Source organism: Anomalospiza imberbis, chromosome 29 (assembly GCF_031753505.1).
Source record: "Anomalospiza imberbis isolate Cuckoo-Finch-1a 21T00152 chromosome 29, ASM3175350v1, whole genome shotgun sequence".
NCBI lineage: Eukaryota > Metazoa > Chordata > Aves > Passeriformes > Viduidae > Anomalospiza > Anomalospiza imberbis.
The window spans coordinates 486,758-512,381 of NC_089709.1; the positions used below are offsets into that span (position 1 = coordinate 486,758).

The 25,624-nt window shown below is 56.5% G+C and overlaps 13 protein-coding genes and 1 pseudogene across 13 annotated transcripts; 7 read left to right on the forward strand and 7 right to left on the reverse strand.

The window, feature by feature from the left end:
* Window positions 1-45: 45 nt before the first annotated feature.
* LOC137463796 (scale keratin-like) lies at window positions 46-442 on the reverse strand (annotated as a pseudogene).
* Window positions 443-1,481: 1,039 nt separating this feature from the next.
* On the forward strand, window positions 1,482-1,944 carry LOC137463612 (scale keratin-like). Its single transcript, XM_068174887.1, has one exon. It carries the CDS (start codon window positions 1,552-1,554, stop codon window positions 1,942-1,944), a length of 393 nt encoding a protein of 130 aa, XP_068030988.1. The 5' UTR covers window positions 1,482-1,551.
* Window positions 1,945-3,337: 1,393 nt separating this feature from the next.
* On the reverse strand, window positions 3,338-3,846 carry LOC137463611 (scale keratin-like). Its single transcript, XM_068174886.1, has one exon. The coding sequence runs from the start codon at window positions 3,844-3,846 to the stop codon at window positions 3,454-3,456; it is 393 nt and encodes a 130-aa protein (XP_068030987.1). The 3' UTR covers window positions 3,338-3,453.
* A 1,091-nt stretch (window positions 3,847-4,937) lies between these two features.
* Window positions 4,938-5,429, forward strand: LOC137463614 (scale keratin-like). Its single transcript, XM_068174889.1, has one exon. It carries the CDS (start codon window positions 4,947-4,949, stop codon window positions 5,337-5,339), a length of 393 nt encoding a protein of 130 aa, XP_068030990.1. The 5' UTR covers window positions 4,938-4,946; the 3' UTR covers window positions 5,340-5,429.
* A 1,255-nt stretch (window positions 5,430-6,684) lies between these two features.
* Window positions 6,685-7,086, reverse strand: LOC137463617 (scale keratin-like). Its single transcript, XM_068174891.1, has one exon. It carries the CDS (start codon window positions 7,075-7,077, stop codon window positions 6,685-6,687), a length of 393 nt encoding a protein of 130 aa, XP_068030992.1. The 5' UTR covers window positions 7,078-7,086.
* Window positions 7,087-7,865: 779 nt separating this feature from the next.
* LOC137463610 (scale keratin-like) lies at window positions 7,866-8,600 on the forward strand. Its single transcript, XM_068174885.1, has 2 exons — window positions 7,866-8,046; window positions 8,154-8,600. Exon 2 carries the CDS (start codon window positions 8,178-8,180, stop codon window positions 8,568-8,570), a length of 393 nt encoding a protein of 130 aa, XP_068030986.1. The 5' UTR covers window positions 7,866-8,046; window positions 8,154-8,177; the 3' UTR covers window positions 8,571-8,600.
* A 1,192-nt stretch (window positions 8,601-9,792) lies between these two features.
* Window positions 9,793-10,251, reverse strand: LOC137463613 (scale keratin-like). Its single transcript, XM_068174888.1, has one exon. The coding sequence runs from the start codon at window positions 10,249-10,251 to the stop codon at window positions 9,859-9,861; it is 393 nt and encodes a 130-aa protein (XP_068030989.1). The 3' UTR covers window positions 9,793-9,858.
* A 1,082-nt stretch (window positions 10,252-11,333) lies between these two features.
* On the forward strand, window positions 11,334-11,745 carry LOC137463615 (scale keratin-like). The gene has a single exon (XM_068174890.1). It carries the CDS (start codon window positions 11,353-11,355, stop codon window positions 11,743-11,745), a length of 393 nt encoding a protein of 130 aa, XP_068030991.1. The 5' UTR covers window positions 11,334-11,352.
* Window positions 11,746-13,222: 1,477 nt separating this feature from the next.
* LOC137463737 (scale keratin-like) lies at window positions 13,223-13,700 on the reverse strand. The gene has a single exon (XM_068175083.1). It carries the CDS (start codon window positions 13,679-13,681, stop codon window positions 13,289-13,291), a length of 393 nt encoding a protein of 130 aa, XP_068031184.1. The 5' UTR covers window positions 13,682-13,700; the 3' UTR covers window positions 13,223-13,288.
* Window positions 13,701-14,775: 1,075 nt separating this feature from the next.
* Window positions 14,776-15,335, forward strand: LOC137463586 (scale keratin-like). The gene has a single exon (XM_068174854.1). It carries the CDS (start codon window positions 14,779-14,781, stop codon window positions 15,169-15,171), a length of 393 nt encoding a protein of 130 aa, XP_068030955.1. The 5' UTR covers window positions 14,776-14,778; the 3' UTR covers window positions 15,172-15,335.
* A 972-nt stretch (window positions 15,336-16,307) lies between these two features.
* On the reverse strand, window positions 16,308-16,883 carry LOC137463585 (scale keratin-like). The gene has a single exon (XM_068174853.1). It carries the CDS (start codon window positions 16,872-16,874, stop codon window positions 16,482-16,484), a length of 393 nt encoding a protein of 130 aa, XP_068030954.1. The 5' UTR covers window positions 16,875-16,883; the 3' UTR covers window positions 16,308-16,481.
* Window positions 16,884-17,531: 648 nt separating this feature from the next.
* On the forward strand, window positions 17,532-17,927 carry LOC137463587 (scale keratin-like). The gene has a single exon (XM_068174856.1). It carries the CDS (start codon window positions 17,535-17,537, stop codon window positions 17,925-17,927), a length of 393 nt encoding a protein of 130 aa, XP_068030957.1. The 5' UTR covers window positions 17,532-17,534.
* Window positions 17,928-21,704: 3,777 nt separating this feature from the next.
* LOC137463747 (scale keratin-like) lies at window positions 21,705-22,220 on the forward strand. The gene has a single exon (XM_068175098.1). It carries the CDS (start codon window positions 21,828-21,830, stop codon window positions 22,218-22,220), a length of 393 nt encoding a protein of 130 aa, XP_068031199.1. The 5' UTR covers window positions 21,705-21,827.
* Window positions 22,221-22,741: 521 nt separating this feature from the next.
* On the reverse strand, window positions 22,742-24,143 carry LOC137463521 (scale keratin-like). The gene is made up of 4 exons (XM_068174760.1): window positions 24,045-24,143; window positions 23,912-23,921; window positions 23,277-23,703; window positions 22,742-23,123 (listed from the first exon to the last, which is right to left on the reverse strand). Exons 1-4 carry the CDS (start codon window positions 24,141-24,143, stop codon window positions 22,892-22,894), a joined length of 768 nt encoding a protein of 255 aa, XP_068030861.1. The 3' UTR covers window positions 22,742-22,891.
* Between the last annotated feature and the right edge of the window lie 1,481 nt (window positions 24,144-25,624).

A 25,624-nucleotide genomic window follows, 5' to 3' on the forward strand; every position in this document is an offset into this window, starting at 1 on the left:
CTGGGCTGAGGAGGTCACGGGGCTTTGGGGCTGTTGGTGGTGGCTCTAGCAGGGCCCGCAGGTGTCCCAGAGCTTCTTGCTGTAGCGGGGCCAGGCGCAAGGGCTGCAGGCGGGAGCAGCGTAGGCCCTGCCAAAGGTGCAGAGGCCCCCCGAGGCCCTGGGTGGCGCCGCGCCGGTAGAGGCCCGCCCAGCCCCAGGGAGCCGCCAAAGGCCGGTGCTCCGGAGGAGCCCACCACGGCCTGCTGGGGGAAGGAGCTGAGGATGGGGCCCGGGGAAGGTGACCACCACGGGTGGTGGCTGGATGAAGGCAGAGGAGTCGGGGCACTGGCGGGGCGCACAGCTCGTTGCAGCTCTCAGCGATGGGCTGGGGCACAGCCACGCTGGTCCTGGGGGGGCACAGGTCCGCGCTGGTCTTGGGGGGGCACAGGTCGTAGCAGGACATCTTGGTGTGGGATCCCAGGGTGCTCTGCAAGAGAGGGCAGCCATGGCAGGAGAGCAGCCCAGGGCAGCGCCCGAGCCACAGGGGCCGGGGCTGGAGCAGGGAGCCGCGAGCAGGAGTGCTCGCACACTTACCCTTGTTCCCGAGGAGGAGAAGGTGGCCAGGGCAGTGCTTGGTCCAGTCTGGCCCAGCCAGGGCTTTTATAGCAGCCCTGGCATTGCTCAACTCCAGCTGGCCAATCTGCACAGGGGACACTCCCTGCTGCTGCTGCTGCTGCTGCTGACACCAGGGCTGTGCAGGCCCTGCCCCTCCCCTGAGTCAGCATCCCCCAGGTGCCACCACAGCACATCCCAAGATGCCCAACCAATCTCATCCTTCCTGCCGCGTCAGATACTTGATAGCCCGGGACGTCACCCAGGAATGGGCTCCAGGAACAGGTGTCAGGGGTTGGAGCATCTGGGGCAGGAGAGACAGGAGCCTTCAGCATTGAGGGCATCTGAGCATCACAGGACAGCCCAGCAGAACCAGACCCCATCTGCCTGCAGTCATTGCCCAGGGGGATTCCATGAGACCGGGAACAAAGACTTCTCCCTGTCAGGCCTGATCATCATATGGCAAAGAGATGTCCATCTGGCCCAGGGCTGATTCCGGCCCTTCCCCACCCCTTTGGACCATTAAATGTGTTCCTGGAGCCCATTCCTGGGTGACGTCCCAGCTATCAAGTATCTGACGTGGCAGGAAGGACGGGATTGCTTGGGCATCCTGGGATGTGCTGCGGTGGCACCTGGGGGATGCTGACTCAGGGAGGGGCAGGGGGCTGCACAGCCCTGGTGTCAGCAGCCAGCAGCAGCAGCAGGGAGTGTCCCCTGTGCAGATTGGCCAGGCTGGAGCTGAGCAATGCCAGGGCTGCTATAAAAGCCCTGGCTGGGCCAGACTGGACCCAGCACTGCCCTGGCCACCTTCTCCTCCTCGGGAACAAGGGTAAGTGTGTGAGCGCTCCTGCTCGCGGCTCCCTGCTCCAGCCCTGGCCCTTGTGGCTCGGGCGCTGCCCTGGGCTGCTCTCCTGCCATGGCTGCCCTCTCTTGCAGAGCACCCTGGGATCCCACGCCAAGATGTCCTGCTACGACCTGTGCCCCCCCAAGACCAGCGCGGACCTGTGCCCCCCCAGGACCAGCGTGGCTGTGCCCCAGCCCATCGCTGAGAGCTGCAACGAGCTGTGCGCCCGCCAGTGCCCCGACTCCTCTGCCTTCATCCAGCCACCACCCGTGGTGGTCACCTTCCCCGGCCCCATCCTCAGCTCCTTCCCCCAGCAGGCCGTGGTGGGCTCCTCCGGAGCACCGGCCTTTGGCGGCTCCCTGGGGCTGGGCGGCCTCTACGGCGCCGGCGCCACCCAGGCCTCGGGGGGCCTCTGCACCTTTGGCAGGGCCTACGCTGCTCCCGCCTGCAGCCCTTGCGCCTGGCCCCGCTACAGCAAGAAGCTCTGGGACACCTGCGGGCCCTGCTAGAGCCACACCAACAGCCCCAAAGCCCCATGACCTCCTCAGCCCAACATGGAGAAGTTGAGCTCTGTACAAGCTGCCCTGGCCTCCTGCAGCCCGTGACACCCGGCCTGCCTGGGGCCTGCCCACCCTCCCTTCCTCTCTTGCCCTTCTTGTACAATAAACTTTCCTGCATCCAACTCTTCCTGTCTGTTTGCTTCTCTTTCCGCAGGTCATAATGACCCCCATAATGGGGGTGTTCAGAGAGTGGGAGAGGAGTTTGTGGTGTTGAGATGGGTACAGGGAATGGAAAGTGGAAGAGGAAGGTAAAGGTTAAACTGAAATGGGGAGTGGACCTTGGAGGTATATTTTGAGAAGAAAATGCAATCAAAATGGAAGTGGAGGGATGCAAAGGATAGCTGTGGAAACAGGTGAGTTGAAGAGATGGAGGAGAAGGAGAAGGTGGGGGGATAGGTGAAGGAGAAGGAGAAGGAGAAGGAGAAGGAGAAGGAGAAGCTTGGGGACAAGGACAAGCACAAGGAGCTCCGAGCACTCTGCCTGAAGAGACACAGATCCACCTTGCTTGCCGGCCATGAGACCCAGATCTCTTACAGACCTGCAGTTGTGCTGGCAAAGAGTGGGGTTGGCCACAGAGCTGGGAGCCATCTGGGGCAGAGGCTACTCGAGCTCCAGCCCCTCTGTGCCACCATGGCACTGCTGAAAGACTTGGTATAGAATTCAGAGAGACACATCCCTCTCACTCTTCCCTGTACATTAAATTCCATTGTCATCAACTCCTTCTCCTTCCTTGCTCTGTCTTATTCTTCCGTATTTATATTTCTCCTATGCATTGTTTCTCATTCTCTTTCCTATTCTCTTTCTTCTTCTCCTTCCTCTTGGGCTTCTTCTTCAAGGTCTCTTTCCTTTTTGTATCCTCTGTCTCCTCCTTCCTCTTCTCCTTCTCTTTATCCTACTTCTCCTTCCCCTTGTCCTTCTCCTCCTTCTCCGAACCCAAATCCCTTACCAACATTCTCTATCTTTTGATTGAGTTTCCATTTTGATTTCAATTTCCTCCCCATATTACTGACCTCTGTATCTGTCCCTCATCTCATTCCCCTTCCCCTTCCCCTTCCCCTTCCCCTTCCCCTTTCCCCTTCCCCTTCCCCCTTCCCCTTCCCCTTGCCCTTCCCCCTCCCCTTCCCCTTCCCCTTCCCCTTTCCCCTTCCCCTTCCCCTTCCCCTTCCATTTTTGATTGCCTCAGGGAATCCCAACATCACCATTTCCCCTCCCTTTCTTCAAACTCCCCCATGCCCGGGGTCTTTGTAATTTTGGAAAATGAGGCAAAGAGACAGGAGATGGATGCAGGAAAATTTATTGTGCCAAGAAGGATCGAAGGGGCAGGGACAGGGAGGGAGGGCAGGCCCCAGGTAGGCTGGGTGTCACGGGCTGCAGGAGGCCAGGGCAGCTTGTGCAGAGCTCAACTTCTCCATGCTGGGCTGAGGAGGTCACGGGGCTTTGGGGCTGTTGGTGGTGGCTCTAGCAGGGCCCGCAGGTGTCCCAGAGCTTCTTGCTGTAGCGGGGCCAGGCGCAAGGGCTGCAGGCGGGAGCAGCGTAGGCCCTGCCAAAGGTGCAGAGGCCCCCCGAGGCCTGGGTGGCGCCGGCGCCGTAGAGGCCGCCCAGCCCCAGGGAGCCGCCAAAGGCCGGTGCTCCGGAGGAGCCCACCACGGCCTGCTGGGGGAAGGAGCTGAGGATGGGGCCGGGGAAGGTGACCACCACGGGTGGTGGCTGGATGAAGGCAGAGGAGTCGGGGCACTGGCGGGCGCACAGCTCGTTGCAGCTCTCAGCGATGGGCTGGGGCACAGCCACGCTGGTCCTGGGGGGGCACAGGTCCGCACTGGTCTTGGGGGGGCACAGGTCGTAGCAGGACATCTTGGCGTGGGATCCCAGGGTGCTCTGCAAGAGAGGGCAGCCATGGCAGGAGAGCAGCCCAGGGCAGCGCCCGAGCCACAGGGGCTGGGGCTGGAGCAGGGAGACGCGAGCAGGATCGCTCGCACACTTACCCTTGTTCCCGAGGAGGAGAAGGTGGCCAGGGCAGTGCTGGGTCCAGTCTGGCCCAGCCAGGGCTTTTATAGCAGCCCTGGCATTGCTCAGCTCCAGCCTGGCCAATCTGCACAGGGGACACTCCCTGCTGCTGCTGCTGCTGCTGACACCAGGGCTGTGCAGCCCCTGCCCCTCCCTGAGTCAGCATCCCCCAAGTGCCACCACAGCACATCCCAAGATGCCCCAGCGATCTTGTCCTTCCTGCCACGTCAGATACTTGATAGCTGCAATGGCATTCAGGAATGGGCTCCAGGAACACATTTGATGGTCCAAAGGGGTGGGGAAGGGCCGGAATCAGCCTGGGCCAGATGGACATCTCTTTGCCATATGATGATCAGGCCTGACAGGAGAAGTCTTTGTTCCCGGTCTCATGGAATCCCCTGGGCAATGACTGGAGGCAGATGGGGTCTGGTTCTGCTGGGCTGTCCTGTGATGCTCAGATGCCCTCAATGCTGAAGGCTCCTGTCACTCCTGCCCCAGAAGCTCCAACCCCTGACACCTGTTCCTGGAGCCCATTCCTGGGTGACGTCCCGGCTATCAAGTATCTGATGCGGCAGGAAGGAATAGATTGGCTGGGCATCTTGGGATGTGCTGTGGTGGCACTTGAGGGATGCTGACTCAGGGAGGGGCAGGGGCTGCACAGCCCTGGTGTCAGCAGCAGCAGCAGCAGCAGGGAGTGTCCCCTGTGCAGATTGGCCAGGCTGGAGCTGAGCAATGCCAGGGCTGCTATAAAAGCCCTGGCTGGGCCAGACTGGACCCAGCACTGCCCTGGCCACCTTCTCCTCCTCAGGAACAAGGGTAAGTGTGCCAGCGCTCCTGCTCGCATCTCCCTGCTCCAGCCCCAGCCCCTGTGGCTCTGGCGCTGCCCTGGGCTGCTCTCCTGCCATGGCTGCCCTCTCTTGCAGAGCACCCTGGGATCCCACGCCAAGATGTCCTGCTACGACCTGTGCCCCCCCAAGACCAGCGCGGACCTGTGCCCCCCCAGGACCAGCGTGGCTGTGCCCCAGCCCATCGCTGAGAGCTGCAACGAGCTGTGCGCCCGCCAGTGCCCCGACTCCTCTGCCTTCATCCAGCCACCACCCGTGGTGGTCACCTTCCCCGGCCCCATCCTCAGCTCCTTCCCCCAGCAGGCCGTGGTGGGCTCCTCCGGAGCACCGGCCTTTGCCGGCTCCCTGGGGCTGGGCGGCCTCTACGGCGCCGGCGCCACCCAGGCCTCGGGGGGCCTCTGCACCTTTGGCAGGGCCTACGCTGCTCCCGCCTGCAGCCCTTGCGCCTGGCCCCGCTACAGCAAGAAGCTCTGGGACACCTGCGGGCCCTGCTAGAGCCACCACCAACAGCCCCAAAGCCCCGTGACCTCCTCAGCCCAGCATGGAGAAGTTGAGCTCTGCACAAGCTGCCCTGGCCTCCTGCAGCCCGTGACACCTGGCCTGCCTGGTGCCTGCCACTGTCCCTCTCCCTACCTCTCCTGCCCTTCTAGACTCAATAAAGTTTTCCTGCATCCAATTCCTGTCTGTTTGCCTCCTTTTCTGCAATCATGATTACCCTGGGCATGGGAGAGTCCAGGAGTGAGAGGGGAAATGGTGTTGTGTACAGTTGGGGCAATGGAAAATGGGAGGTGTTGGTAAAAGATACGTGGGGAGAGGACAGAGGAGATTGATGAGGAGAATAAAATGAAACCAAGGGGGAAATGGAATCAGAAGATAAAGGACTGTGGGGAGGGTATGGATTAGCAGGAGGAGCAAAAATGAGGAGAAGAAGAAGGAGAAGGAGAAAAGCAGAAGGAGAAGGAGGAGAAGAGAAACCTTATATGAGAAACAGGGTGACAAAGAAATACAAAAAAAAAAGAGAAAGAGACAGAGAAAGTGAAAGAAAGAATAAATTGAGAAGTAGCTGATGTCAGGGAAATTTAATCTATGGGCGTAGTGATGGGCAAGTTTTTCTCTGATTTCAGTCCCTGGTCCTTTAGAGGAGCCAAGGTGGATACAGAGGCACTGGAGCTCTGACAACATTTGCTCTTGGATGGCTCCCAGCTCTGGGGACAGTCCTACTCTTTGCCACCATGGCTTCAGAACTGTAAAGGCCCAAGGTTTCATGGCCTGCAAGAACTGTAAAGGCCCCAGGTTTCATGGCCTCCTGTTCCTTGTTTCTGCAAGGAATCTGTCTGTCTCCAGGAAGAGAGCTTGAAGCTACTCGTTGTTGTCTTTCTCCTTGTTTTTGTCCTTGTACCTGTCCTTGTCCTTGTCCTTCTCCTTCTTAACCTTCCATGACAGATTTCCACTTCCCTCCTTCATATGTATCCACTTCCCCTTTGATGCCATTTTCTTCTCCACTTTAACCTCCAAAAAAACATTCCATCTTCCACTTTACAGTTGCTATCCCATACCATTTCCACTTTTCCCAGGAACACCACTTTCCCTCGCATTCCTGGAATTCCCCATCCCAAGGGGTAGCCATGACTTGGGAAAAAAAGTCAAGGAGACAGGAATTGGATGCAGGAAAACTTTATTGAGTCCCAAAGGACAGGAGAGGCTGGGAGAGGGACAGTGGGCAGGCCCCGGGCAGACCGGGTGTCACGGGCTGCAGGAGGCCAGGGCAGCTTGTGCAGAGCTCAACTTCTCCATGCTGGGCTGAGGAGGTCATGGGGCTTTGGGGCTGTTGGTGGTGGCTCTAGCAGGGCCCGCAGGTGTCCCAGAGCTTCTTGCTGTAGCGGGGCCAGGCACAAGGGCTGCAGGCGGGAGCAGCGTAGGCCCTGCCAAAGGTGCAGAGGCCCCCCGAGGCCTGGGTGGCGCCGGCGCCGTAGAGGCCGCCCAGCCCCAGGGAGCCGCCAAAGGCCGGTGCTCCGGAGGAGCCCACCACAGCCTGCTGGGGGAAGGAGCTGAGGATGGGGCCGGGGAAGGTGACCACCACGGGTGGTGGCTGGATGAAGGCAGAGGAGTCGGGGCACTGGCGGGCGCACAGCTCGTTGCAGCTCTCAGCGATGGGCTGGGGCACAGCCACGCTGGTCCTGGGGGGGCACAGGTCCGCGCTGGTCTTGGGGGGGCACAGGTCGTAGCAGGACATCTTGGCGTGGGATCCCAGGGTGCTCTGCAAGAGAGGGCAACCATGGCAGGAGAGCAGCCCAGGGCAGCGCCCGAGCCACAGGGGCCGGGGCTGGAGCAGGGAGACGCGAGCAGGCGCGCTCAGACACTTACCCTTGTTCCCGAGGAGGAGAAGGTGGCCAGGGCAGTGCTGGGTCCAGTCTGGCCCAGCCAGGGCTTTTATAGCAGCCCTGGCATTGCTCAGCTCCAGCCTGGCCAATCTGCACAGGGGACACTCCCTGCTGCTGCTGCTGCTGCTGACACCAGGGCTGTGCAGCCCCTGCCCCTCCCTGAGTCAGCATCCCCCAGGTGCCACCCTGGCACATCCCAAGATGCCCAGCCAATCTCGTCCTTCCTGCTGCATCAGATACTTGATAGCTGGGACGTCACCCAGGAATGGGCTCCAGGAACAGGTGTCAGGGGTTGGAGCATCTGGGGCAGGAGTGACAGGAGCCTTCAGCATTGAGGGCATCTGAGCATCACAGGACAGCCCAGCAGAACCAGACCCCATCTGCCTGCAGTCATTGCCCAGGGGATTCCATGAGACTGGGAACAAAGACTTCTCCTGTCAGGCCTTATCTTCATATGGCAAAGAGATGTCCATCTGGCCCAGGCTGATTCCGGCCCTTCCCCACCCCTTTGGACCATTAAATGTTTTCCTGGAGCCCATTTCTGAATGCCATTGCAGCTATCAAGTATCTGACGTGGCAGGAAGGACAGGATCGCTTGGGCATCTTGGCATGTGCTGTGGTGGCACCTGGGGGATGCTGACTCAGGGAGGGGCAGGGGCTGCACAGCCCTGGTGTCAGCAGCAGCAGCAGCAGCAGGGAGTGTCCCCTGTGCAGATTGGCCAGGCTGGAGCTGAGCAATGCCAGGGCTGCTATAAAAGCCCTGGCTGGGCCAGACTGGACCCAGCACTGCCCTGGCCACCTTCTCCTCCTCGGGAACAAGGGTAAGTGTGCGAGCGATCCTGCTCGCGTCTCCCTGCTCCAGCCCCAGCCCCTGTGGCTCTGGCGCTGCCCTGGGCTGCTCTCCTGCCATGGCTGCCCTCTCTTGCAGAGCACCCTGGGATCCCACACCAAGATGTCCTGCTACGACCTGTGCCCCCCCAAGACCAGCGCGGACCTGTGCCCCCCCAGGACCAGCGTGGCTGTGCCCCAGCCCATCGCTGAGAGCTGCAACGAGCTGTGCGCCCGCCAGTGCCCCGACTCCTCTGCCTTCATCCAGCCACCACCCGTGGTGGTCACCTTCCCCGGCCCCATCCTCAGCTCCTTCCCCCAGCAGGCCGTGGTGGGCTCCTCCGGAGCACCGGCCTTTGGCGGCTCCCTGGGGCTGGGCGGCCTCTACGGCGCCGGCGCCACCCAGGCCTCGGGGGGCCTCTGCACCTTTGGCAGGGCCTACGCTGCTCCCGCCTGCAGCCCTTGCGCCTGGCCCCGCTACAGCAAGAAGCTCTGGGACACCTGCGGGCCCTGCTAGAGCCACCACCAACAGCCCCAAAGCCCCATGACCTCCTCAGCCCAGCATGGAGAAGTTGAGCTCTGCACAAGCTGCCCTGGCCTCCTGCAGCCCGTGACACCTGGCCTGCCTGGTGCCTGCCACTGTCCCTCTCCCTACCTCTCCTGCCCTTCTAGACTCAATAAAGTTTTCCTGCATCCAATTCCTGTCTCTTTGCCTCCTTTTCTGGAGTCATTAATACCCCTGGGAATGGGGGAATTTCAGGAGTGCGAGGGAAGTGGTGGTCCTGGGAAAAGTGGAAATGGAAGGGGATAGCAACCGATAAGTGGAAGAGGGAATGTTTTATTGGAGGTTAAAGTGGAGGAAGAAATGGCATCAAAGGGGAAGTGGATACATATGAAGGAGGGAAGTGGAAATATGTCATGGAAGGTTAATAAGACAGAGAAGGAGAGGGAGAAGGAGAAGGAGGAGAAGGAGAAGGACAAGGACAAGGACAAGGACAAGGACAAGGACAAGGACAAAGACAAGGAGCTTCAAGCTCTCTGCCTGAAGACAGACAGATTCCCTGCTTGCAGGCTGTGAGACCTGGGGCCTTTGGAGTTCTGCATCCATGGTGTCAATGAGTAGGACTGTCCCCAGAGCTGGCGGCCACCCAAGAGCAAATGCTGTCAGAGCTCCAGTGCCTCTGTATCAACGTTGGCTCCTCTAAAGGACCAGAGACTGAAATCAGAGGGAAAATTCCCTGTCACTATGCCTTATACATAAAATTTCCTTCTCATCAGCTCTTTCTCTTTCTCTTTTTCTTATCTCGCTTTCCTTAGATTTCTTTGTCTCCTTTTGTCTTGTATTCTGTTTCCTTTGCCCTTCTACTTCTCCTCCTCCCCCCACTAAGACAAACCCATCCTAGACTACTTTGTTCATTGATTGTCTTTCTGCTTTGATTTTATTTTCTTCTCCACATCAGCTACATCTGTCCCTGTTCCTCATCTCATTCAATTTCCCCTTCCCTTTCCCTCTCCATTTTCCATTGACTCTAGCTACCTCAGCATGACCAATTCCCCTCCCATTCCAGAAACTCCCCCATCCCCAGGGGTATTCCTGACTCCAGAAAAGGAGGCAAACATACATAAGGAGTTGGATGCCGGAAAATTTATTGTACCAAGAAGGACGGGAGAGGCGGGGACAGGGGGAAGGCCCCGGGCAGGCCGGGTGTCACGGGCTGCAGGAGGCCAGGGCAGCTTGTGCAGAGCTCAACTTCTCCATGCTGGGCTGAGGAGGTCATGGGGCTTTGGGGCTGTTGGTGGTGGCTCTAGCAGGGCCCGCAGGTGTCCCAGAGCTTCTTGCTGTAGCGGGGCCAGGCGCAAGGGCTGCAGGCGGGAGCAGCGTAGGCCCTGCCAAAGGTGCAGAGGCCCCCCGAGGCCTGGGTGGCGCCGGCGCCGTAGAGGCCGCCCAGCCCCAGGGAGCCGCCAAAGGCCGGTGCTCCGGAGGAGCCCACCACGGCCTGCTGGGGGAAGGAGCTGAGGATGGGGCCGGGGAAGGTGACCACCACGGGTGGTGGCTGGATGAAGGCAGAGGAGTCGGGGCACTGGCGGGCGCACAGCTCGTTGCAGCTCTCAGCGATGGGTTGGGGCACAGCCACGCTGGTCCTGGGGGGGCACAGGTCCGCGCTGGTCTTGGGGGGGCACAGGTCGTAGCAGGACATCTTGGCGTGGGATCCCAGGGTGCTCTGCAAGAGAGGGCAGCCATGGCAGGAGAGCAGCCCAGGGCAGCGCCCGAGCCACAGGGGCCGGGGCTGGAGCAGGGAGACGCGAGCAGGAGCGCTCACACACTTACCCTTGTTCCTGAGGAGGAGAAGGTGGCCAGGGCAGTGCTGGGTCCAGTCTGGCCCAGCCAGGGCTTTTATAGCAGCCCTGGCATTGCTCAGCTCCAGCCTGGCCAATCTGCACAGGGGACACTCCCTGCTGCTGCTGCTGCTGCTGACACCAGGGCTGTGCAGCCCCTGCCCCTCCCTGAGTCAGCATCCCCCAGGTGCCACCACAGCACATCCCAAGATGCCCAAGCAATCTCCTCCTTCCTGCCACGTCAGATACTTGATAGCCGGGACGTCACCCAGGAATGGGCTCCAGGAACAGGTGTCAGGGGTTGGAGCATCTGGGGTAGGAGTGACAAGAGCCTTCAGCATTGAGGGCATCTGAGCATCACAGGACAGCCCAGCAGAACCAGACCCCATCTGCCTGCAGTCATTGCCCAGGGGATTCCATGAGACTGGGAACAAAGACTTCTCCTGTCAGGCCTTATCTTCATATGGCAAAGAGATGTCCATCTGGCCCAGGCTGATTCCGGCCCTTCCCCACCCCTTTGGACCATTAAATGTTTTCCTGGAGCCCATTTCTGAATGCCATTGCAGCTATCAAGTATCTGACGTGGCAGGAAGGACAGGATCGCTGGGGCAGTGGGATGTGCTGTGGTGGCACTTGGGGGATGCTGACTCAGGGAGGGGCAGGGGCTGCACAGCCCTGGTGTCAGCAGCAGCAGCAGCAGCAGCAGGGAGTGTCCCCTGTGCAGATTGGCCAGGCTGGAGCTGAGCAATGCCAGGGCTGCTATAAAAGCCCTGGCTGGGCCAGACTGGACCCAGCACTGCCCTGGCCACCTTCTCCTCCTCGGGAACAAGGGTAAGTGTGCGAGCGCTCCTACTCGCGTCTCCCTGCTCCAGCCCCAGCCCCTGTGGCTCGGGCGCTGCCCTGGGCTGCTCTCCTGCCATGGCTGCCCTCTCTTGCAGAGCACCCTGGGATCCCACGCCAAGATGTCCTGCTACGACCTGTGCCCCCCCAAGACCAGCGCGGACCTGTGCCCCCCCAGGACCAGCGTGGCTGTGCCCCAGCCCATCGCTGAGAGCTGCAACGAGCTGTGCGCCCGCCAGTGCCCCGACTCCTCTGCCTTCATCCAGCCACCACCCGTGGTGGTCACCTTCCCCGGCCCCATCCTCAGCTCCTTCCCCCAGCAGGCCGTGGTGGGCTCCTCCGGAGCACCGGCCTTTGCCGGCTCCCTGGGGCTGGGCGGCCTCTACGGCGCCGGCGCCACCCAGGCCTCGGGGGGCCTCTGCACCTTTGGCAGGGCCTACGCTGCTCCCGCCTGCAGCCCTTGTGCCTGGCCCCGCTACAGCAAGAAGCTCTGGGACACCTGCGGGCCCTGCTAGAGCCACCACCAACAGCCCCAAAGCCCCACTGCCTCCTCAGCCCAGCATGGAGATTTGAGCTCTGCACAAGCTGCCCTGGCCTCCTGCAGCCCGTGACACCCGGCCTGCCTTGGGCCTTCCCCCTGTCCCTGCCTCTCCTGTCCTTCTTGGTACAATAAAGTTTTCCTGCATCCAATTCCTGTCTCTTTGCATTTTTTTCCTCAAGTAATGTCTACCCCTTGGGATTTGGGAGTTCCAAGAGTCAGGGGGGAATTTTTGTTCTTGGCAGAACTGAAAATGCAAGGGGACAGCAACTGCAAAATAGTGGAGAGACTATGAAACTGGAGGATAATGTGGGGAAGAAATTGAAATCTAAGATGAAGTGGATGGATAGACAGGGAGAAGTGGGACGGCTTCAGGGAAGGAGAAATACGACACGGAGAAGGAGAAGGAGAAGGAGAAGGAGAAGGAGAAGGAGAAGGAGAAGGAGAAGGAGAAGGAGAAGGAGAAGGAGAAGGAGAAGGAGAAGGAGAAGGAGAAGGAGGAGAAGAAGATGGACAAGGAGAAGGACCAGGACAAGGACATGGGCAAGGAGCTTCACGGTGTCTGCCTGGAGACAGACAGATTCCCTGTTCGCAGGCCATGAGACCAGGGGCCATTACAGTTCTGCAGCCAGTCCGGCAATGAGTAGGATTGTCCCTGGAGCTGGGACCCATCCCAGAGCAAATGCTCTCAGAACTCCAGTGCCTCTGTATCAACCTTGGCTCCGCTAAAGGCCCAGGGTCTGAAATCAGAGAGAAAATTAAATGTCACTATGCCTTATACAAAAATTTTCCTTCTCATCAGCTCTTTCTCTTTCTCTATCTCTTTCCCTTTCTCTTTCCCTTTCTCTTTCTCTTTCTCTTTCTCTTTCTCTTTCTCTTTCTCTTTCTGTTTGACTTTCCCTTTCCCATTCTCTTTCTCTTCTGGCAGATTTCGTCTCCTTTTGTATAGTATTCTCTTTCCTCTTCCCTTCTCCTTCTCCTTCTCCTTCTCCTTCTCCTTCTCCTTCTCCTTCTCCTTCTCCTTCTCCTTCTCCTTCTCCTTCTCCTTCTCCTTCTCCTTCTCCTTCTCCTCTCCTTCTCCTTCTCCTTCTCCTTCCTCTAAGCCAAACCCTTCCAACAGTACTTTATCCGTTGACTGCCTTTCCACGTTGATTTCATTTTCTTCTCCAGATTTCCATCCCCTGTCCATGTTCCGCATCTCTTTCACTTTCCCCTTCCCCATCCATTTTCCATTGACCCTAGCAACCTCAGCATGACCAATTCCCCTCCCACTCCTAGAATACCCCCATTCCCAGGGGTATTAATGACTCCAGAAAAGGAGGCAAACAGACAGGAGGAGTTGGATGCAGAGAAGTTTATTGTACCAAGAAGGGCAGGAGACACGGGGAGAGGGACGAAGGGCATGCCCCAGGCAGGCCAGGTGTCACAGGCTGCAGGAGGCCAGGGCAGCTTGTGCAGAGCTCAACTTCTCCATGCTGGGCTGAGGAGGTCATGGGGCTTTGGGGCTGTTGGTGGTGGCTCTAGCAGGGCCCGCAGGTGTCCCAGAGCTTCTTGCTGTAGCGGGGCCAGGCGCAAGGGCTGCAGGCGGGAGCAGCGTAGGCCCTGCCAAAGGTGCAGAGGCCCCCCGAGGCCTGGGTGGCGCCGGCGCCGTAGAGGCCGCCCAGCCCCAGGGAGCCGCCAAAGGCCGGTGCTCCGGAGGAGCCCACCACGGCCTGCTGGGGGAAGGAGCTGAGGATGGGGCCGGGGAAGGTGACCACCACGGGTGGTGGCTGGATGAAGGCAGAGGAGTCGGGGCACTGGCGGGCGCACAGCTCGTTGCAGCTCTCAGCGATGGGCTGGGGCACAGCCACGCTGGTCCTGGGGGGGCACAGGTCCGCGCTGGTCTTGGGGGGGCACAGGTCGTAGCAGGACATCTTGGTGTGGGATCCCAGGGTGCTCTGCAAGAGAGGGCAGCCATGGCAGGAGAGCAGCCCAGGGCAGCGCCCGAGCCACAGGGGCCGGGGCTGGAGCAGGGAGCCGCGAGCAGGAGCGCTCAGACACTTACCCTTGTTCCCGAGGAGGAGAAGGTGGCCAGGGCAGTGCTGGGTCCAGTCTGGCCCAGCCAGAGCTTTTATAGCAGCCCTGGCATTGCTCAGCTCCAGCCTCACCAATCTGCACAGGGGACACTCCCTGCTGCTGCTGCTGCTGCTGACACCAGGGCTGTGCAGCCCCTGCCCCTCCCTGAGTCAGCATCCCCCAAGTGCCACCACAGCACATCCCACTGCCCCAGCGATCCTGTCCTTCCTGCCACGTCAGATACTTGATAGCTGCAATGGCATTCAGAAATGGGCTCCAGGAAAACATTTAATGGTCCAAAGGGGTGGGGAAGGGCCGGAATCAGCCTGGGCCAGATGGACATCTCTTTGCCATATGAAGATAAGGCCTGACAGGAGAAGTCTTTGTTCCCAGTCTCATGGAATCCCCTGGGCAATGACTGGAGGCAGATGGGGTCTGATTTTGCTGGGCTGTCCTGTGATGCACAGATGCCCTCCATGATGAAGGCTACAGATACTCCTGCCCCAGATGCTCCAACCTCTGACACCTGTACCTGGAGCCCATTCCTGGGTGACATCCCAGCTATCAATATCTGATGTGGCAGGAAGGACGAGATTGGCTGGGCATCTTGGGATGTGCCAGGGTGGCACTTGGGGGATGCTGACTCAGGGAGGGGCAGGAGCTGCACAGCCCTGGTGTCAGCAGCAGCAGCAGCAGCAGGGAGTGTCCCCTGTGCAGATTGGTGAGGCTGGAGCTGAGCAATGCCAGGGCTGCTATAAAAGCCCTGGCTGGGCCAGACTGGACCCAGCACTGCCCTGGCCACCTTCTCCTCCTCAGGAACAAGGGTAAGTGTGCCAGCGCTCCTGCTCGCATCTCCCTGCTCCAGCCCCAGCCCCTGTGGCTCGGGCGCTGCCCTGGGCTGCTCTCCTGCCATGGCTGCCCTCTCTTGCAGAGCACCCTGGGATCCCACGCCAAGATGTCCTGCTACGACCTGTGCCCCCCCAAGACCAGCGCGGACCTGTGCCCCCCCAGGACCAGCGTGGCTGTGCCCCAGCCCATCGCTGAGAGCTGCAACGAGCTGTGCGCCCGCCAGTGCCCCGACTCCTCTGCCTTCATCCAGCCACCACCCGTGGTGGTCACCTTCCCCGGCCCCATCCTCAGCTCCTTCCCCCAGCAGGCCGTGGTGGGCTCCTCCGGAGCACCGGCCTTTGGCGGCTCCCTGGGGCTGGGCGGCCTCTACGGCGCCGGCGCCACCCAGGCCTCGGGGGGCCTCTGCACCTTTGGCAGGGCCTACGCTGCTCCCGCCTGCAGCCCTTGCGCCTGGCCCCGCTACAGCAAGAAGCTCTGGGACACCTGCGGGCCCTGCTAGAGCCACCACCAACAGCCCCAAAGCCCCATGACCTCCTCAGCCCAGCATGGAGAAGTTGAGCTCTGCACAAGCTGCCCTGGCCTCCTGCAGCCCGTGACACCCGGCCTGCCTGGGGTCTGCCTACCGTCCCTCTCCCTGCCTCTCCCGTCCTTCTTGGTACAATAAAGTTTTCCTGCATCCAATTCCTGTCTGTTTGCCTCCTTTTCTGCAATCATGATTACCCCTGGGCATGGGAGAGTCCAGGATTGAGAGGGGAAATGGTGTTGGGGGACAGTTAGGGCAATGGAAAATGGGAGGGGTTGGTAAAAGATACGTGGGGAGAGGACAGAGGAGATTAATATAAGTAGAATAAAATGAAATCAAGGGGGAAATGGAATCAGAAGATAAAGGACTGTGGGGAGGGTATGGATTAGCAGAAGGAGCAAAAATGAGGAGAAGAAGAAGGAGAAGGAGAAAAGCAGAAGGAGAAGGAGGAGAAGAGAAACCTTATATGAGAAACAGGGTGACAAAGAAATACAAAAAAAAAGAGAAAGAGACAGAGAAAGTGAAAGAAAGAATAAATTGAGAAGTAGCTGATGTCAGGGAAATTTAATCTATAGGGCATAGTGATGGGCAAGTTTTTCTCTGATTTCAGTCTCTGGTCCTTTAGCGGAGCCAAGGTGGATACAGAGGCACTGGAGCTCTGACAACATTTGCTCTTGGATGGCCTCCAGCTCTGGGGAAAGTTCTACTCATTGACACCATAGCTTCAGAACTGTAAAGGCCCCTGGTCTCATGGCCTGCAAGCAGGGAATCTGTCTGTCTTCAGGCAGAGAGCTTGAAGCTACTTGTTTTTGTCCTTGTCCTTGTCACTGTCCTTGTCCTTGTCCCTGTCCTTTTCCTCCTTCGTCTTCTTCTTAACCTTCCATGACAGATTTCCACTTCCCTCATTCATATGTATCCACTTCCCCTTTGATGCCATTTCCTTCTCCATTTTAACCTCCAATAAAGCATTCCATCTTCCACTTTACAGTTGCTATCCGATTCCATTTCCACTTTTCCCAGGAACACCACTTTCCCTCGCACTCCTGGAATTCCCCATCCCCAGGGGTAGTCATAACATGAGAAAAAGCGGCAAAGAGACAGGAATTGGATGCAGGAAAACTTTATTGTACCAAGAAGGACAGGAGAGGCAGGGAGAGGGATGGTGGGCATGCCCCAGGCAGGCCAGGTGTCACGGGCTGCAGGAGGCCAGGGCAGCTTGTGCAGAGCTCAACTTCTCCATGCTGGGCTGAGGAGGTCATGGGGCTTTGGGGCTGTTGGTGGTGGCTCTAGCAGGGCCCGCAGGTGTCCCAGAGCTTCTTGCTGTAGCGGGGCCAGGCGCAAGGGCTGCAGGCGGGAGCAGCGTAGGCCCTGCCAAAGGTGCAGAGGCCCCCCGAGGCCTGGGTGGCGCCGGCGCCGTAGAGGCCGCCCAGCCCCAGGGAGCCGCCAAAGGCCGGTGCTCCGGAGGAGCCCACCACGGCCTGCTGGGGGAAGGAGCTGAGGATGGGGCCGGGGAAGGTGACCACCACGGGTGGTGGCTGGATGAAGGCAGAGGAGTCGGGGCACTGGCGGGCGCACAGCTCGTTGCAGCTCTCAGCGATGGGCTGGGGCACAGCCACGCTGGTCCTGGGGGGGCACAGGTCCGCGCTGGTCTTGGGGGGGCACAGGTCGTAGCAGGACATCTTGGCGTGGGATCCCAGGGTGCTCTGCAAGAGAGGGCAGCCATGGCAGGAGAGCAGCCCAGGGCAGCGCCCGAGCCACAGGGGCCGGGGCTGGAGCAGGGAGACGCGAGCAGGAGCGCTCACACACTTACCCTTGTTCCTGAGGAGGAGAAGGTGGCCAGGGCAGTGCTGGGTCCAGTCTGGCCCAGCCAGGGCTTTTATAGCAGTCCTGGCATTGCTCAGCTCCAGCCTGGCCAATCTGCACTGGGGACACTCCCTGCTGCTGCTGCTGCTGCTGACACCAGGGCTGTGCAGCCCCTGCCCCTCCCTGAGTCAGCATCCCCCAAGTGCCACCGTAGCACATCTCGCTGCCGAAGCGATTCTCGTCTTCCTGACATGTGAGAGACTTGATAGTTGTGATGGCACCCTGGAATGGGCTCCAGATTGGCCAGGCTGGAGCTGAGCAATGCCAGGGCTGCTATAAAAGCCCTGGCTGGGCCAGACTGGACCCAGCACTGCCCTGGCCATCTTCTCCTCCTCAGGAACAAGGGTAAGTGTGCGAGCGATCCTGCTCGCGTCTCCCTGCTCCAGCCCCAGCCCCTGTGGCTCGGGCGCTGCCCTGGGCTGCTCTCCTGCCATGGCTGCCCTCTCTTGCAGAGCACCCTGGGATCCCACGCCAAGATGTCCTGCTACGACCTGTGCCCCCCCAAGACCAGCGCGGACCTGTGCCCCCCCAGGACCAGCGTGGCTGTGCCCCAGCCCATCGCTGAGAGCTGCAACGAGCTGTGCGCCCGCCAGTGCCCCGACTCCTCTGCCTTCATCCAGCCACCACCCGTGGTGGTCACCTTCCCCGGCCCCATCCTCAGCTCCTTCCCCCAGCAGGCCGTGGTGGGCTCCTCCGGAGCACCGGCCTTTGGCGGCTCCCTGGGGCTGGGCGGCCTCTACGGCGCCGGCGCCACCCAGGCCTCGGGGGGCCTCTGCACCTTTGGCAGGGCCTACGCTGCTCCCGCCTGCAGCCCTTGCGCCTGGCCCCGCTACAGCAAGAAGCTCTGGGACACCTGCGGGCCCTGCTAGGCTCATCCCAGAGCCTTTTTTTCTGTCAGCATGGAGAACTCTGCTAGTTCTTAATCTCAATTGTTGCCTTCATTGCTCTTTCCTTTAATCCTTTTCTTTTCCTATGCTTGGATTTTACTTTGTCTCCAGTTTGAAGTTATTGTCCCTAATGTTTTCTTTTGTGAATTTTTATGTGTAACAATTTCATTGTTCTTTCCTCTTCTTTTGTCTTTATTTTATCTTTTTTATCAACCTCATGTCATATTTACATTTATTTAGCTCTGCTTGTAGACATCTTCATGAGTTAAAAATTTTAGCTTTATTTTTTTTACTCTTTGTACCTCTTGTTTTCCCACATTTTCCTTTGTACTCTCTGACTTATTCAAGTTGTTCCTGCAATAAATCTTTCATGCATCATATTTTTGTGTTGTTATCATCTTTTTTTTTTTTTTAATGATGCTGAGTACTCACTTGAGATCTTACCTGCTCATAACAGAGCTATTCAACTTGACCATTTCTGGTTGCTTAAATCTCTGGACAGCCACTGCGGGGAGGGCCTGGGAGTGCTGGAGCCACTCTGGGAGAAGCAGCCTGCCCTGGATGACACAAAAGGGAAAGTAAGAGCAGGGCAGGGCCCGGCCTTGCCAAACCCAGCGGCTACAAACGATCTGATCAGGACTGAGGTGCCTGGCAGCTCCTCCCTGCTTTGGGCGTTGTTACTCAGTCCAGGGACATGCAAGGGCTAAAAAAACAGAAAACAGGGAGCAGATATCATTGCTCAGTTCTTCCCAAGTGCTCTCACAGCCCTTGTTCCTCAGAGGCTTGAGAAAATCTGCACTTAGATGGGTTTTTTCCCCACAGGAACCCTCCAAATAAATTTTGTAGTCCAGAGAGCGCTGAAATCACGGTGTTTTTAATACAAAGTGGAGAGCGGCAATCACAGAATCATGGAATGGTTTGGGTGGGAAGGAATCTTAAAGTCATTTTGTTCCACACCCTGACTTGGGCAGGGACATCTTCCACCACCCAGGTTGCTGCAAGCCCCGTCCAAGCTGGCCTTGGATACTTCCAGGGATGGGGCAGCCATGGAATGTCCTGTGCCACAGCCTCCCTGCGCTCACATGGAAGTATTTATCCTGAAAATCCCATCTGAACGTCCTCCTTGTCAGTCTGAAAACATTCTCCCTTGTCCTGTCACTCCATCCCTTGGGAAAAGCCTTTCCCTGTGTTTCTTGTAGCCCCTTCAGGTCCTGCAAGGCTACAGTGAGGTCACCTCAGAGCTTCTCCTTCTCCAAACAGAATAATCCCAGTTCTTTCAGCCTTTCCTCCCAGCAAAGCTGCTCCATTCCTCGGATCATTCTAGAGCCTCCTCTGGGCTCTGTCTAGGTCCTGCCTGGGCTGGGATCCAGGGCTGGGGCAGCCCTGCAGGTGAGGTCTCACCTGAACAGGGCAGAATCCCCCCCTCCCCTGCTGCCCATGGGGGTTTTGATGCAATGCAAGAGAAATCGAGGGGTTGGATTTGAAGGGAGTTTGAGCCAGGGATGAGGCTCTGACTGCTCTGCTCTCACAACTTGCTCTGTCAGATTTTTGTAAAATATAAATCAAAGCAAGGAAATCCACCCCCAGGCTGGGAAATGTGGGAATCACTCAAACCCTCTCTGTGCTTGGAGAATCTTTTTCTTCCTTCCCCTGCAGCAAATACAGGGGCAAATTTGTTGGGGCAACAAACAAAACACAAACATAAACACAAATCCTTTTTCATCTGCTGAGAAAATGAAAATATTGATGTGAACCTGCACCACAACAACCAATCTTCAGCGTAGGAATTAAGAGTGGATCTCTGGGGGGATTTCTCAGGAATGACCAGAAGTGTCTGTAAAATGCACTGGATACAGGTGAAAACCTAAATGTTGTGCTCTGAAAAATCACAGGAAAAGGGTAAATAATCACAAATATTTATTTTTTATGGAAAATATAGCCTTAAATAAGGCAAATACAGCAAAGGTGGAATCTTAAACTCACAGAGAATTCAAGCACGGATATGGAAAGGATTTTTTTTTTAAAGAAGGAAAATAAGAGCTGCATTAATCATTAACCCTTGACTTCAAGTGGCACAAATAATGATTTAATCAAAGTAATGGCAGGCACCACCTTGTTTCCTGCACATTAAAGCAGCTTGGAGTTGTGTAAGAGTGAAATGTCTAAATCACTCGTGTAATACAACACCAAACATTAGCTGGGTTGAACAGCAGATAATGAATGTTTGTGAAATCATTACAAAGTATTTTTCTCAAGAAGGGCCAGAACACTCTTGATAAGAGAATGCACCCATGACATTAAAGAAAAACCTTCATCTGCCTCTTTGGTTTTTCCTCAAAATTGGAATCACAGGACTTGATATGGGAACATCCAGCACCATTGACCCTTTTAAAACTGAATTTCATTTCCCACTAAAACCTTCTTAGTTAAACAAAGTGATTTTTATGTGGGATTGATTACAAACCTTCGTCTCAATGAAAAACTATTGGGGAATTGCTGAGTGTCCTGGATGATCTCAGCAGATATTCATGTCCCCTTAAATCCATCTCAGACCAACAAGGTCTCTTTAATTAGGGCTGGAAATGACATTTGTCCCTGGGTAGTTCTGGGATAAGCTGGTTTCTGCTTCTAATTAATTTATCAGATAATTTTGAAGGGCTGTTAAGGAAAAATGTCCATGTCAGCCAAAGATGAGTCTTACAAAATCTTGGAGCAGACAAGCTCATGACAAGGTTGTAAAGGAAGAAGTAACATGTGGAGTCAGCTTAATGAACATGGTAATTCCAGTGAGGTCACTCTAATGATGCCAGGAGTTGCCAGTGCAATTAAAACCCAAGATTAAAGAAATCAGGATGGTGAAACTACAACATCACACGATAGGAGAATATGAGTGAAATCAGAACTGCCACAAACTCCAAATTTTCATGACTCAAAGCTGGCAAACAATTTCTTTCAGGCAGAACTCCCACCCCAAGCGAGATTCCAAACCCTCAGGAATGTTGGGATCCTCTATATAAGCCCCAGTGTCTGGGTGGTGGACAGACACTTCTTGCAACTCATTCACCTTGCAGAGCTTAGTGAGTATGAATTTTTAATTTCCTTCTATTTATTTAATCAGAACCTGTACCAGAGCAGTTGTAGAAGATTCCTTTAGGAATGCTGAGATTTAGAAGAGCTTTACATCGTTTCTGTCTGGAATTACACTTAATGAAACCAGTAGGAAATGTGGGATTTGGGAGTCTCCAAATCTTTGGGAGTCCCCAGATGTTCCCAACTTCTCAACTTTGGGGAAGTTCATCGGAGATGGGACTGGGGTTTTTATATTGTTTTTCAGGGTAGGCACTTCCAAAATCTGAACAACACAACCATGTGGGGCCAGAACAAAGTTCAGTCTGAGGGCTCTGGTCATTGTGGAGATGGTTTTACATAGGCAGGAATTTTTTGATCAAGGTGCTCATTGGGTGCTCACCATGACAATCAAGGCTGAACATGAACCACAACACAGTGATTTCACTCATGTTGAAAATTTCTCTCACCAACTTCTGAGTATTTATAGTTTTTATGTCTCTATCTGATGCAAACCAACCTTCACCCAGGCAAGATGTCCTGCAAGAGCCCTTGGCTGGGACAGACAGAGCCAGGCTGGGCACAGAGACTTGAGCAGGGATTGTGAGGTCTGGGGGTGTGGGGATCAGGGCTCTGAGGGGGCTGCAGGGCACAGGGCCAGTGCTGGGGGCGGTGGGCAAGGCTGCGTGGCTTTGGCCACTCAAGGTCTTTGTCAGGTGTGGGGGAACAAGCCACTGCTGAACTGGGAGATCCCCATGTCTATTCTAACCAATGTTTCTCTGAATTATCTTTCAGCCTCATCTCTCTCACGCCAAGATGTCCTGCTACGACCTGTGCCCCCCCAAGACCAGCGCGGACCTGTGCCCCCCCAGGACCAGCGTGGCTGTGCCCCAGCCCATCGCTGAGAGCTGCAACGAGCTGTGTGCCCGCCAGTGCCCCGACTCCTCTGCCTTCATCCAGCCACCACCCGTGGTGGTCACCTTCCCCGGCCCCATCCTCAGCTCCTTCCCCCAGCAGGCCGTGGTGGGCTCCTCCGGAGCACCGGCCTTTGCCGGCTCCCTGGGGCTGGGCGGCCTCTACGGCGCCGGCGCCACCCAGGCCTCGGGGGGCCTCTGCACCTTTGGCAGGGCCTACGCTGCTCCCGCCTGCAGCCCTTGCACCTGGCCCCGCTACAGCAAGAAGCTCTGGGACACCTGCGGGCCCTGCTAGAGCCACCACCAACAGCCCCAAAGCCCCGTGACCTCCTCAGCCCAGCATGGAGATTTGAGCTCTGCACAAGCTGCCCTGGCCTCCTGCAGCCTGTGACACCCGGTCTGCCTGGGGCCTGCTCACCCTCCCTGCCTCTCCCGTCCTTCTTGGGACAATAAAGTTTTCCTGCATCCAATTCCTTTCTCTTTGCCTCCTTTTCCCAAATGACAAAGGGCCTTGGCCAAATGAGGAACTCCAGGAATCTCCTCCCAGCACAAGAGTGAATATCCCGGCAGAGGAAAACAAGGACAAATCAAAACCAGAGAGGCTTTTGTGCAACACCAACAGGGGTTTAATGTCAGAGAGAAGAGCAACAGCCGAGGGCAGGGAATCCAGGCGATCCCGGGGCAGCAGGGGATGCAGGACTCATGCTCTGGGAGCAGGGCCTTGCTCGGGACCGGGATAATCCAGGGATGGAGGGGTCCGCGCACAGAGAGGGGATGGAGGGCTCAGGGCACAAAGAGGGGATGGAGGGCTCAGGTATCCCAAGGGGATGGAAGGCTCAGGGCACACCCGGGGCTGCTGGGCACACTCAGCTGCCACTGCCAGCGGCTCCTGCCCGGTGTCCCCATGGCCCGGGCTGGGCTCCAGGGCTGGCACTGCCTCTGGGGCCTGGCACTGCCAGGGGGGCTTTAGAAAACCCCACAGCTCCCGCGGCGGGACCTGCCCCATCTCTGGGAGCCAGGCAGGGAATAGCCCAAGCCCCGCGAGGAGAAGCCGGAGCTGTAGGACCTCCCACAATTGCCAAAGGAGCCCCCATAGCCCCCCTGGGAACCCCCCCAGCCAATGTCACCTCCATAACCCAGGGAACGGCCGTATCCCAGGGAGTCCCCATAGCCCTGGGAGCCCCCATAGCCCCCACAGCTTCCCAGGCCAAAGGAGCCCCCATAGCCCCGCGAGCTCCCATATCCAAGGGAGCCCCCATAGCCCGAGAAACCCCCATAGCCCTGGGAGCCCCCATAGCCCCCGTAACCTCCCAACCCAAAGGAGCTCCTATAACCACGGGAGCCCCCCAACCCAAAGGGGCTCCCATAGCCCTGGGAACCTCCATAAGGTCCCCACCCAAAGGAGCCCCAATTGCCCTGGGAGCCCCCATAACCTCCTGACCCAAAGGAGCCCCCATAGCCAGAGGAGCCCCCCAAAGCCAGGGAGCCCCCAGAACCCCCAGAACCTCCCAGCCCAAAGGAGCCCCCGTAGCCCTGGGAGCTGCGGGAACTGAAGGAACGCCCCAGCCAGGCTGGCCCCGACGATCCCACAACGCTCTCCTGAGGGAAGCTGCTGAGCACGGGGCCCGGGATGGTCACTACCACCGGCGGGGGCAGGATCAGGGCTCTGGAGTCGGGACACTGCTGCACACACGGCTCGTTGGAGCTCTCGGCAATGGGCTGGGGGCAGCTCACGCCGCAGGACTCGCCGGAGTAGGACATCCTTCTGTGCTGGGAGGCTGCAACGCACAGCAGAAAGGACTTTAAGGCTAAACTGGCTGAGATGCATCAAAATTAAACTCTATGTTTGAAATATCAGCCGGTAACAAGATGAATTCAAAGGTGATATCAAAGAAATCTCATTATTGTATCATCTCCATCTTTATCCTTCCTCTCATCATGATCATCCTTGCAAGAGAAATCCTGTGCTGGATAAATTAAACAAACTTGTACCAACCTGTGGAAAAGATTCAGCCAAAGGTGTAAGACCAGTGAAAAAGAAGCAAAGAGGAAGAGGAAAAAATGCCCATTGCCTTTATGCAGTAATTCAGATTTTATGGGGATGCATGGCACCACTTACCTTGTTCACTTCAGGGATGGAAACAGGAGCAGTGGATGAAGGGCCTTGGGTGATCTGAGCTTTTATATCCTCCTCAAAGCCACCTTCTGAGCCTCCCATCCTCGTTTATTACAAAACCAACGCCACAGTGGGCGCTTCCATTCTGTCACCTCAGCAATCCCAGACTCGCGTGGCTATGACACAACTGCTGATGGCAATCAGCTCCCTCTGAGGGCGATCCGTGGGAATTTGGGGAATTTGGGGCTGAAGGGTGGTCACGGAGTCATCAATCAAAGCCAGCTCTGGTTCACTCCAATTTTAATGTCCTTTTAAATCGGGACATTTTAATGGCCATGGTAACACTTCCATGGTGTGGAGCCCTTTGTGGTGCCACCTTCATCAGGTGAAGGTCGCGCAACTGGACCTAAAATTGTGGCTCTGAAAGGACACAAATTCTCCTTGTAGCTGAGTAGGGATCTATAAAAGTCATCCCCAAAGAGGCAGAAATTGGTACAGCCAGAAGAGGCCTCAGCCTAAAGCTAATTCCAAACATTTCACGATATTTCATTTGAAATCTCAGCTTCCAGAAGTTCAGTTTGAAATACATTAAAAATCTTAATTTTCTTTCCCCACCACCATGAAGTACTGACCACGACAGAAAAAAGAGAGAATTTAATAAAGTAGTAATAAAAAAAATATATATTTTATTAGGATGAGTCTGGGACATCCTGAAGTTATTGCTTTTCTTTCCTCTTGCAATTGTTCTCTAATTTTACAATATTGCAAAAGAGAGGCAATAAATTACCTCTAAATTGTAAAATAGCTCTGCTTGTGAAGTGTCATCAGGATTTGCTGATAATAATGAGAGGTACCTGGAGGATAATGACTTTAAGCTGCCTCACAAATACTCATTAATAGTCAGTGCTTGCAATTTCTGCTATTATCCTATTAAATGGAGGCTGTGAGTTATGAGGATTTATTCTGAGTTAGGAGCTCCCTTGTTATGAAACAGCATCATTTAAAAATATGCCAATCAATGTCGCTCCTCTTGATTCCCTAATCAGCCTCCGATTAATAATTTCAGTGCTGGCAATGTTTTAATTTTCATTCACGAACTCAAATTCTTCAATTTATTAACTATTAATGTGTTTGGGATGATTATGACAAGTACCTCATGTGCCATATTGAGTGCAGCTTCTTCGTAATTTATGAGGCAGCATTTTGCTGAAATATCTTAATTTTCAGGGGAGAACTTAAAGACTGATCGCAAATTATCTGAATTTTCAGGCTTAACCATCAATGTTCGGCAAAAAAGGGGTCTCAAACTGATTCTCTAAAATCTCTACTCTTGGCGTCTCACCTGTAAATATTTTGTCCATGATATTGTGCCTCATGACACAGAGCCCTCAGCTCACACATCTCTGAACTGATGCCCCTGCCCCAGTTTTGGGCGCTGACATTTCTGTGTTCGAGTCTAACACACCAAATATGAATTTCCTGTGGGCGTTCACAAAGCCCCTCATGGTCCTGGAAGGATCTGGAACATTCCCCAAGTGTCACTGCCTCCATGACATTCCAAAGCCAGCAGGGAATGGAGCCAC